The sequence below is a fragment of the Mercurialis annua genome, linkage group LG5 (genome assembly GCF_937616625.2).
Source record: "Mercurialis annua linkage group LG5, ddMerAnnu1.2, whole genome shotgun sequence".
Lineage (NCBI taxonomy): Eukaryota > Viridiplantae > Streptophyta > Magnoliopsida > Malpighiales > Euphorbiaceae > Mercurialis > Mercurialis annua.
The window spans coordinates 14,969,465-14,981,892 of NC_065574.1; the positions used below are offsets into that span (position 1 = coordinate 14,969,465).

At 31.5% G+C, this 12,428-nt stretch overlaps 1 protein-coding gene across 1 annotated transcript; it reads right to left on the minus strand.

The window, feature by feature from the left end:
• Window positions 1-5,411: 5,411 nt before the first annotated feature.
• On the minus strand, window positions 5,412-8,378 carry LOC126682885 (receptor-like protein EIX1). Its single transcript, XM_050378653.2, has one exon. It carries the CDS (start codon window positions 8,273-8,275, stop codon window positions 5,549-5,551), a length of 2,727 nt encoding a protein of 908 aa, XP_050234610.1. The 5' UTR covers window positions 8,276-8,378; the 3' UTR covers window positions 5,412-5,548.
• Window positions 8,379-12,428: the final 4,050 nt, after the last annotated feature.

A 12,428-nucleotide genomic window follows, 5' to 3' on the forward strand; every position in this document is an offset into this window, starting at 1 on the left:
ATTTAGGTTTGCCCCTCATTACTTCCAGATTATCTAGCAGTCATTGTAATGACCTTGTTAGTAGAATCACTCAGAGAATTTCTACTTGGGCTGCCAATTGTCTGTCCTATGCAGGAAGACTTCAACTTATTAGTGCAGTGCTTATGAGCATGCATATTTACTGGTGCACCATTTTCATTCTCCCAAAAAGTGTTATAGCTGGTGTTGAGAGTTCTTATAGGAGGTTCTTATGGAATGGCAATGATCCTAGCAAAAGCAAAAACCTTGTTAGATGGACAACTGTCTGTTGTGATAAAAAGTGTGGTGGTTTGGGCATAAAAAATATTCTTATTTGGAATATAGCAGCTGTTACTAAGCATATTTGGAGTGTTGTCACCCTTAAGCCTACTCTTTGGGCCAAGTGGGTTATTGATAATAAATTAAAGAGGATGAGCTTTTTGGGCATTTGCAAACCTGCTGATTGTTCCTGGTCTTGGAATAACCTGCTGAAGATAAGGGATAAGGTTAAATCTTTCTTTGAATATAAGCAGGGCAATGGGAATATATTCTCCTTCTGGTTTGACCCTTGGCCAGATGGGAAGTCTTTAACTGAGAGATTCCCTGAGGTGAATATAAAAGATACAAAAGTTCAGAAAGATGCTAAAGTGAGCAGGCTTTGGAGGAATGGAAACTGGAGACTTCCAGACCCTATTGATGAAGAAACTCAGAATGCGTGGGATTACGTCATAAAGAACTTCAAAGTTAGTTGTGATGTGCAGGATAGAGTGAGTTGGAGGGATGACAAGAGTAAAGTCTTTTCCATTAAAAGCCTTTATTCTGAGTTAGTTTTAAAGCCTCCTAGAGTTACATGGTACAACCTGGTGTGGTTCAAAGGATATGTTCCAAGATATTCTTTCATTGTGTGGCTCTGTATGAAGAAGAGATTGCTCACTAAAGACAAGCTGTTCAAGTGGAAGATTATTGATTCTGAGATATGCAGCCTTTGTAATAGTAATGTTGAGACAGTGGACCATTTGTTCTTCTCCTGCAGTTATTCTCAGGTTATTTGGAAGAAAGCTCTTGAAGAGTTGGGCATTAATAGAGGCATTACTTCTTGGAACAGAGAAGTCAGTTATTTCATCAGAAGAACAGGTAGGAGATCTGGTATGTCTAGAACCAGGAAGATTATGTTCTCTACTGCTATATACTTTATATGGAAAGCAAGGAATAAAATCATTTTCAATTAGACCCTTCTGCCTGTGGAGCTTGTCTAGAATGAGATTAGAATGGCTGTGAACTTGAGGAGGAGTTGATGTTATCCTTCTGGTGTTTCAGTAGTTTTTGTTTGTGCCTAGCCAGCAGCTAGTTTGATTTCTGTTTAGCCCTTCTGGGTTGTTTTGTTTGGTTCTTAGCCTGTTGTTTAGGCAGTTCTCTTTCTCTGTTTTGCCCAGCTGGGTTGTAGTTTGTTTCAGCTTTTTGGCTTTTGTTTTGCTGTGTTTTTGGGTGTATCTCCCCTTTAGCAATAAAGAGTTGCTGCCTTTTGGTTGATTGACCAAAAAAAAAAATTTTGATTATTCTTTTTAAATAATTTGAGCTTTTGGTGCTAGCAGTGAAATATGATTCCAATTATTAGTAATTTTATTGTTAATAAATAATTTAACTTTCTTGGAGTAGTTCTAGTCAAATAAAAGATGATTGAATTCAATCCGATTCATAGAAGCTAACTCGTGTTCTATTTCTCTTGGCAACTGATATGAAAAATTAAATAAAATTATTTATCGACAATTTCTTGTATATAGAGAGTGAGCATCTAACAGAGTTTATGAGGCAGACATCAAAATCTAATGTATATTCTAATGTCCCTTTTATCTTTAAGAAATTAAAGTTAGTGGATTCATATATTAGTTATTTTAAGTTTATATTGAATTTACATTACGTTTATATTGAAAATTGTAATTTTTTTTTAATTTACTATTAGTTTATTTATCACTTTATAAATTTATTTTTAATTTTTTAATTTTTTTAATAAATTGGAGTAAGTTAATTTTAGATTTATAACCATTTTACAAAGAATTAATTTTAGATTAGTTTACATTGAGTTAATATTAAGTTCACATTGAGTTAATATTAAGTTCACATTGAGTTAATATTAAGTTTACAATGAGTTGATATTGAGTTTACATTAGGTTCATATGGAGTTTATATTAAGTTTATTCCGAAAAACTTTAAAAATTTACTTTCAATTTACTATTAGCTTATCCGTCACTTTATAATTTTTTTAATAGTGTAACTTTTTAATAAATTACCGTGAACAATCTTTAAAATTTACTATTAATTTTTTTACATTAAATTTACACAAACCACCATGAACAATTGATAGGAGTAAAATACTTCTATGTATTGAGTTGTTTTCCGCATGCTTTTGCTATGTTTCACCGTACTTTTCTAGTATTTTGTATCCCTTATAGCACGTGCGAGTGTTTCAGGGATATTGGAGCATTGCGGAGTGTTTTGGAATAAAAAGAGGGAAGAATCGACGATTCGGAGAAAGGGCTAAGTCTTGAAGCAAAGAGAGGCTGAAATCGCATTTGAGAATCTGACCCCGCTGCATCTTTTGACGATTTTGGATCGGTTAGAGGCTTCTAACGAGTTTGTGTTCTCATAAGAAATAAAGTAGACATCCTAAGCTTTCCAGGGGTTCAAGAACCAACTCATTTGGACGTTTCTACACTGAGTTATGAAGTTTTGAAGTTCGTGGTCGTGCAGCGGAAAGGGTGTCTCGATCCGAGACACTAACTTAAGTTAGTTGTCTCGATCCGAGACACAAGAAGAGGGGAGGCATATTATAATGTCCCGATCCGAGACACATTGGCTTTAGTTGGTGTCTTGGATCGAGACAAGGCAAAAATATAGGTTTTTTTAGGCTTCAAACACAAGATACAAGACTTGGGACTACTTTCCCTTTTGACTAGACACAACTTGTACATGGATACTTTATAGGAGTAGAATAGTTTAGGGTTTTGTGCCTCCATAGTTTCCACCATTGTTGGTGCTTTTGAAGCTTTTATTAATTGTAAGAACAAGCTCTTATTTAGATGAAAGTTATTGATTACTCTTCATTATCTTATGGTTCATTGTTCTTCAATTTCAATTAAGGTAACTTTTCTTTACCCTTTAATGTCTAGCTATTTATCTATTGCTTGTGTTGAGATAGCCATGTGTGGCTAAGCCCCTTATTGGGGGGTTGGTATGATAGTTTAGGGTTGTGTGATTGGTTGGTTCATGGTGTTGTTTACTCATGTTTCACTCTTATTGCTTATTGCTTGCTTAGGATTAGCTACCCTAATCATGTTTAGAGTGTGATTAATGCACCGAGAGGTGGTTGATTAGATTGACTAATAGGATTGAAAACCTAGGTTTTAGAGCACCACGAGAGTGGGTTTGAACCTAGATGGGTCTGCCGTCTCTGAGGCAGACCCAGAAGGGTCTGCTGAGGTGAACAGTGAGAGCGATGGAGGCGGGATAGCGGCGGCGGCGGGAGACAGGTGGCTGATTGGAGAAGAAGAAGTTATGAAGTTTAGGGTTTCTAATATTAATGATAGTTGAAAAAAGTATAAACAGATCCTTTAGTTTTTATTTTAAAATTAATTTGATTTTTAAAGTATTAAAATATAGTGGTTATAAAAATATATTAAGTGTCAATTTTGTGATTGAAATAAATGCTAAGGATTATTTTAAGTTTTTAACCATCTAGAACCACCAAAAGCAATCTAAAACCGTAGAGTGCGTTCACTCTCTAAGGTGAGAGTGGGGAAGGGGGCATTTGATAGGTTTTTGCATAGTTGTGAGGTGATTTGATTCACTTTCGCGAGGTTGGACGTATTTGATCTTTCATGCCAATCTCAGGGGGTTTTTGAACCTTCACTCGTTTACATTGAGTTTACATTAGGTTTATATTGAGTTTATATTAGTTTACACCGACCACTACAGGAAATTTTAAAAAGTTTACTTTCAATTTACTATAAATTTATTTGTCACTTTAGTAACAATTAATAAATTAATTTAATTATAATTAGTTATTTTTAAAATTATAATTAGTTTATTAATAATTTATTTTATATAATTTATTCTGAGTTTACATTGAATTAACATTAGATTGATGTGTTTTCAATGCATTAAGTTTAAAGAGACCACCACAAAAAATTAAATAATTTATTTTCAATTTCTTAATTAGTTTATATATCATTTTATATACTGGTTTTCAATAATGTAAATTTTTAATACATTAATTTAATTAGTTTAAATTACTATTTAATTTATAAAAAATTTAATAAAAAAATTACTTTAACTTAATTTACTTTAAGTTGATGTTTAGTTTATACAGGGTATTCGTTTTTAATTAATTAATTTAATTAGATTAAGTTACTTTAAATTTTATAAAAATTTATTTTAATTTAATTTATTTTAAGTCAATATATAGTTTATATTTAATTTACGCTAGCATTAATTTAATTAGAATTAGTTAATTTTAATTTATAAATAGTCTGATAAAATTTATTTTAAATTATTTACTTAAAGTTGATATTAATTTTATATTGAAATCATATTGAGTTTACACAAACTATAACGGGCCCCACTACCACATCACAACCACGACCACCTCGGGTCCAACTACCAAACCACTATATTTTTCAAATTTGAAAAGTGAAATATATTACTAGTGTTACTTATGTATTAATAAAGAGTGTAAAATATAAATATATGCATATTTTATTTTTTTATTGTATAAATTTTTAATAAATAAATTAATTAGACTAATTTAATATTAAATTTATAATAAATTTAATTTAAATTGATATTTAGTCATATTTAATTTACAGTGAACACCAACCACTATTGGTTTGGTCTAGCAGTTGCCGTCGTCGACCGGCGGTGGTCCAACTGTTTATAATGTAAAAATAAATTTATTTTAATTGGAAATAGAAAGGAAAATCAAATGGCAAATAATGGGGAAAATTACAGAAAAATAATAGACGAGTGACTCCTATTTATAATTTATAATATTTCTAAAAGTAAAATAATATTAAAAAATGATTAAAAAACTAAATTAAAATAAATATAATGTATGAGCAGGTAATAGGTGATACATGAGAAGGTTAATGTATGAGCAAGTAGGACAGTAGAATTAATAATCAGTGTGGTAATTCATTAGCAAGCAGGGATAATAATCAGTGTGGACAGTGTGGTAACGCGTGAGCAAGGATGAAATTATTCTGTGTTATAGAAACACAATAGAATAATAGAGCATAGGGATAATATAGAAAAGTGAAATATTAAAAGGTCGGCATGCGAACTATTTTTAAAAATTGAGAGATTTCTGTAAAAAAAACAAAAAATGGGTCACTAACATAAAGTTTTCAGATTTTGGGTGATTTGGTGTAATTATCTCTTTATTGATGCACTTATTTATACAATTGGGCTTCAAAGCCACTTAACTGGTACCTTGCAAGCCCTATTCATCTGTGCTATATGTTCCCTTTTCACATTCTTGAATTTGCATTTCCTCATTTTATGGGCATTTCCTTGGAAGTGGAGCTCCACATAGTGATGGATTACCTATAAAAACTGCCTGGTCATTGAATTTCTGCAGCCCTTCAGGAATTTTGCCTTCCAGGTTATTGTATGATAAGTTCAACTCCACCAGGTAGTTCAAAGAAGCCAAGGTTTCAGGAATTGACCCTGAAAAATGATTCTGTGACAGATCAAGTATTTCCAATTTCTTAAGCTCTCCAATCTTCTCAGTAATCTTTCCGCTTAGCTGATTTCTCGACAGGTTCAAGCTTCGTAATCCTGTCAGCTTTGTTACGTCGTCGGGAATTCCTCCTGTCAGATTATTTCCTGACAGGTTAATTCCATATATGTCTGAAACAGTTTTGTTATACTCAGCAGTTCTCCCTTTCATTGCAATTATCAATAACCGCAGGAATGGCTCACTGTTTCGATTACTGCTAGCCAAGCTTGTCAGATTGCCAATACATTTCGGAATAGCTCCTGAAAATTTATTTTCTGAAAGGTCTAAGATATGCAGATTCTCTGGATTGCATAATTGTTCCGGGATCGGACCGGTTAGCAAGTTTGAATGAAGCTGTAACATGAATAAGGATTGGAATCTTTCACCTATCCATGAAGGCAAGTTTCCGGATAGCTTGTTGCCTCGAAGATCGATGCTCGTGAGTCCCGAGCAATTTCTCAAGGAAGACGGAATCTCTCCATCAAAATGATTATTGCTCAATAGCAGAACGCTAAGGGAAGGTAACAAACCAAATGAAGTTGGAATTTTTCCTGTTAAATTGTTATTTGAAACATCAATAGCCCAAAACATGAACGAATGATGCCAACAATTGGGAAGCTGTCCTGAAAAGTGATTGCTCTTAAGTGAAAGAATTTGCAGGCTTTCTATATCGCAGAATGATGATGGAATTGTACCGCTAAGACGATTTGAAGAAAGATGTAAAATCTGAAGGTCAGGCATTAGGGTTCCTATGTTTTCAGGTACCGGTCCAGAAAACGAGTTATCCTGAAGATAAACAGTACTTGCATTTGTAGACCAATGTGGTATAGGACCATTAAAGTGATTAGAACTCAAATCAATAAATCTCAAATTGGGAGATACTAATTGATTTGGCAATTTCCCCTTGATTTGGTTATTTGAGAGAACCAAATAAGTGATTTGAGCAGACAGTTTTGAGAACCATTCCTCTGGTATCGTATCCGAAATTCCGACATTTATTAAGCGGACAGAGGTAAGTTCACTCTGGACTTGTAGCCACATTGGAAAGGCAGGACCTACTCTGCAGTTCTCAAGATTGATGGATTTGAGCCTGAAAGGAGGAACCCAATTCTTCGATACATCGAAAATCAGGTATCTTGGCGAATCTGTTGTGATTTGGATATTTTCAAGACTTTTCAGATTCACCAAATGAGATTCTACTAAAGTTCCTGTCCAGGAATTTTCTATCAGATTTAGATCTACAAGGTTTGAGAGTTGGCCAAAACTCTCAGGAATTCTCCCATTCATTTTGTTATAAGACAAATCCAATTTTTGTAAGGCTGACAATTTTCCGATAGATTTTGGTATAGAACCAAAGAAAGAATTACTAGAGAGTTCAAGATTTTTCAAATTTCTAAGCACTCCTAATGATTCAGGAACTTCCCCTGACAAAGAATTAGAACCTAAACGCAGCGAGAGTAAGTTGTTATTATCAGAAAAACCACCCAAGAACTCATGTAAATCCCCAGTTAAACCATTAGCAGAAAGATCTAAAATCCTAAGCTTATCAAGACTTCCAAAAACTCCAGAAATTTTACCACCAAAATCAATATTATTAGACAAATCAAGTATTTCAAGAGATTTCAGCTTTGAAAACTCATCAGGAACAGGACCACTGAAAAAGTTCCAAACAAGATAAAGCTCTTTAAGACTTGTAAGACTGAACAACCATTGCGGAATTGCGGAATTGAAAGAATTATCAGACAAATCAAGAACCGAAAGCGAAGTGAAACCAATGGAAGGAAATGTTTGTGGAATACTTTTCAGGTCACAGAATTGTAATCTTAACTCTACAAGAGAAGAAAGCTTGTTAAAATACTGCAGCCAGTCTTGGCTTACATTATTAAGCTTAACGTACCCCATGTTCAGGTATTTCAAAGAAGAAAGACTTGAAAGCCAATGCAGATTATCTGCTCTCAGCTCCGAAGAAGATCCTGAAACACTAAACGAATCTGCAAAGAGATCGAGATAGCGCAAATTCGAAAGATTTCCAAGCTGAGATGGGATAATTCCAGAGAAAGATGAGAAAGACAGGTTAAGATAAACCAAATTACGAAACCCACCAAGAAATTCAGGAATTTGAGCACCTTTAAAATCATTCAAGCTTAAATCCAAGTACTTTAAGTAGCTTAAACTAGCTAAAGAAGGACTGATCTTACCACCTAAACAGGAGTTTTCATAAGCTGACAGATCACCAAATCCACCAGTGTAAGGATTTCTAAGGTTGAGCTTGATGACATGACTGGTTCGATTGTTGCATTTGATTCCACTCCAGTTGCAGCAGTCTTTACCTTCCCAAGAAGACAGCCTACCTGAAGGATCAGTTAGGGTTTTTTTGAAGACAAGAAGTGCTTCTCTCTCTGTGTCTATGCACTTAGCATTGAGATTCTCAGCACCCAAACAGACATTAATGAGAAACAAGAGAAAACAAAGTGATTTGAAGTAGTTTTTAGTAGTAGTCTTCATGTTTCAAGATTTGTATGTGGTGGTGATGGATAAAGAAAGCTAACAGAATTTATATAGTGGATTAGAGATTGGAAGTTCATAAATATCTTCTATAATGTGAAAATGAGAAGATAGTGTGAGATGAGTGTTCCATTATTAAGGTGGCATACCCACATGCCATTTTGCTCCAATGGAAGAGTTTATAGGATTTTAAAAAAAAAAAAATCATAGCTAACTTTTTTTAATATGCTATTTAAGTACATAATTTTTTTTAAGTTGGTGTTTAAATTTTTGAAAGTGTACTAAATTAGCGGATTTATCATTTCTGGTTTACCGAATTGCTAGACAAATTAAAAATAAATTTTTAATTTCTAAATATGGTTTGTCATTTTGAGTTTAAATAGATGAATGTATCATTTACATACATTGTTATTATTACTATTGTTTTGCTAATGTATCAATAAAATTATAAATTGGGTAAGATAGTTTTATAATTTTCAGAAAAGTTTGTTTGTTATAATTTCTAGAAGTTCAAAAACTGAAATAAATAGATTATAAAAAATTCTGGTATATAATATTTTCGATTTTATATAGGTTTTCTGGTCAGATTTGTTCTTGTTTAACATGTGGGTATGTATTAAAGATGGCATGAATTATGAGATGTTTGATAATAAAATGCCTTTATTGACTTCCAAGTCAACGGTTGTGTTCTAATAGTGCAACAAAGCTTTGAACTCCAGCAACTGCGAATTAAATGAACAAATTGACTCTATACACGCTTTCAGACTTTAAGAATACAGTTTTATTATACTAGAAGATATGATTGTCTTTTTGAGAAAAGGGGCATATTTGCCCTTAATGTTTATAGTGAGGTGCAAATATGCCCCTAATAGCTAAAAATATACCAAAAAATGCTTGATATTTTTAAAAAGGGACATATAAACTCCTCGATCTAATAAAAGGTTAACTTCAGTCAATAAAAAGCTGAATAGATACAGTCAATTCTATGTTGTTAATTATCAGTGGCGGAACTAGACATGTTTTCCAGCATGGGCTAAACGAAAACTAATAAATTTGGTTGTTTTAAAATTTGCTTGAATTATCTTATTTGAATTGGCCATTTTTAGTGTTATAATAATAAATTTATTCATAATCTCGAAAATTTTAAAAATTAATAGAAAATAGACGGAGAATTCATAGAGATTTGATCGAGAATTAATAACTAGATTTAAAAATTGTTGGACGGGCATTTGGGTATTAGGATTCGTAGATAAGGCTACTGAAATTTTAGGAATATCAAATAGCTTATTTCTAAAAAAAATATTAAACCGGAATTATTTCTACATGATTAGTTACATTCAAGTATATTTTTACTTTAAAAATTCAATTAGTGTAAATAATAGTAGCCGTATCGAATTTTATAGTAGAATTAAGATAATAATACTAAAATTACTAATATTAGTTTCAAAATAATTGATGAAATTTAAATATAATAAATTTAAACTATTAAATCTATGACTATATATTATTATTATTTTATATAGATTTTATAAGAAACCTCCTTTTTATTATTTTAAAATAGAATTAGTAAATAAAAACTTTAAATGATAATTTTTAAAACTGATTTAAAAAAGTTAAATTTATAAAATGAGTGAAAATATAATATTATTGAAATTATATTCACATAAATTAAGTTTAAAATAAGAACTACAATACTATTGTTTCATAGTTTGTCATTTAAATAAAAATGTTTTTGAAGAAATAGACGAGGTGTGTAGTCCAACAAATAGTAAGGGTTATATTAGTCCAGTTCAAATATTTTGGAGTGTAGTTATGAGTGATCGAAAGAGAGGCCGTCCGATCTTATGACTCAAAGAGTAGCCGCGAAGTTCACTTTTTAGTTTTCTTATTTTAAAAGGGGTTATCATATTCATGAGATAGCCTTTTTTATTATATATTTATATATTGTTATCTTTTGCAAAAAAGAAAGAAAGAAAGAGAGGTTGTCCGAGTTTATGGGATTAATCTTGAAGATCACTGAACTTTCGAGTTTTTTCATTCAGTCACTAAACTATTTTTTTTTTCATTTTGATCACTGAACTTTTTTTTTTTTGGTATTTTTTTTTTATTTTGATCACTGAACTTTCTTTTTTTTTTTATTTTGGTATTTTCCGGCCAAAAATACTTAGGTGGCAGCCATGATTAAATTTTTTAACCTGAAAACTTACCATATATGCATTATTTGATCAAAAAACTTATGGCTTAATACATCATTTGACCCTTAAACTATACACTTTTGTTCTCTGAGACTCTTAAACTAATTTGATATTCTATTGGACCTCTTAACTTTATTATTTGTTCTATTTAACCCGTCAACTGTAATTTTTTTGCCGATCAGACCTTTTTCATTCAACGTGGCAAAAACGCGTGTTTTCGAACGCTTTGAAGCGCGTGAAGGATAATTAAAATGCATAACTTGTTCTATTGAACCCCCGAACTACACTATTTTATTCTATTTGACCGCTAAACTTATTTTATTTTCCTATTGCACCTTCAAACTTTTAATTTTTACCCATTTAACCTTCTCAAAAATACAATTATTTATCCATTTAATCTTCTAGAAAAATAAAAAAATATTGAAATTTAGTCAAATAATTACATAATATAACTTCTTGTACATGTAAATATTTGTTTACATTTCAATAATGATAAAAGAAGTTTTGTCTGTTTAACGATATTATAAAATATATAAATTTACTATACTGTGATAATATTAAAAAAAAGACTAATTTTTTAAAAAAATTATAATTTTTAGTGTATTTCACGAATTTTCAATTATAAAAATTTTAATACACAAGCTTTTAATTTTTTGCAATTTCAAACTTTTCAAATCAATTCTGAATTTTTAAAATTTGTGTTAAAATTGGAAAACACGCTAAATTTTATGACTTTTAAAGCCTTAAATGATTTTTTCAAATAATATGTAAAGTACATCATTTTTATTTTAAATTAAAAAAATATTTAGACTTAATATAATATTTGACCTCTAATCTTACCCTTTTATCTCCTATGACCTCTAAACTATTTTAGTGTTCCATTGGACCTCTTAATTATTTTTTTTATTCTATTTAACCTCATGTCAGCAAAGCCATGTCAGCAGTTTTATCCACGTCATCGCGCGTGGTGTGCACATTCCGAATGAGGGGTTAAATAGAACAAAAAAAAGAGTTAAGAGGTCCAAAAGAATATGAAATTAGTTTAGAGGTCGCAGAGAATAAAATGGTATAGTTTAGGGGTCAAATGATGTATTAAGCCAAAAACTTATTTTCAAAGTGAAATTATGTATACGTGATAAATTTTCAAAGTAAAATTTTTAAAATCTGGTTGTCACATGTCAACTTCCGGCTGCCACCTAAGCATTTTTGGCCTGAAATGAGAAAATGAAAAAAAAAATGAAAGTTCAGTGATCAAAATGAAAAAAAAAAGTTTAGTGACTAAAATGAAAAAACTCGAAAGTTCAATGATGGTCAGAATCAATTATCCGAGTTTATGACAACGTGCAACTTTATTTTGAAACTTTTCATTCTAACAGTTTAGTATGCTCCTAATAGTACTAATAGCGGGAGACCAAAAAAACTTAAATAAAAATAGAAGGGCAAAATGTGTCCTTTTTAAACTAAAAAATTAAATTCTTTTCTTCTTCGTTCTTCATCTTCTTCAAAAACAGGCTCTGTTCAGCCAGTAGCTATGGCTGAAGTGCTGTAACTCCATGTACACCATCATCGCTCACACCTCAGACCTTTGAAATTTTGGCGACAGCTCGGCCTTGGGCCTATCCGAGCCTGGATGTGATTCCGCCCCGGTTGATATGTGATAAAGAAACAAGTGCTATTTGTTTTGAAAATGGACATAATTAATAGGGTTTGAACTAGGGGAGCATTATAGAGAATATATTTCAAGCATGTATCGTTAACCACAGGAACCAACAATACTTTTTAGAGCATTTTCAATGCATTCTTTGAAAATGTCAAACTCTTTAATTTAAAGAGTTCGATACAAAATATAAAGTCTAATGGAGTCTTTATATTTTAAATTTAGGGTAGAGAGTGAATAATAGAGAGCCAAATTTACTTTTTTATTTCATATCTTATCACCAAAATTTAAAATGTTAAAA

Coding starts and splice junctions, on each gene's coding strand:
- LOC126682885 (XM_050378653.2), bottom strand. CDS start 8,275: ATGAAGACTACTACTAAAAACTACTTCAAATCACTTTGTTTTCTCTTG.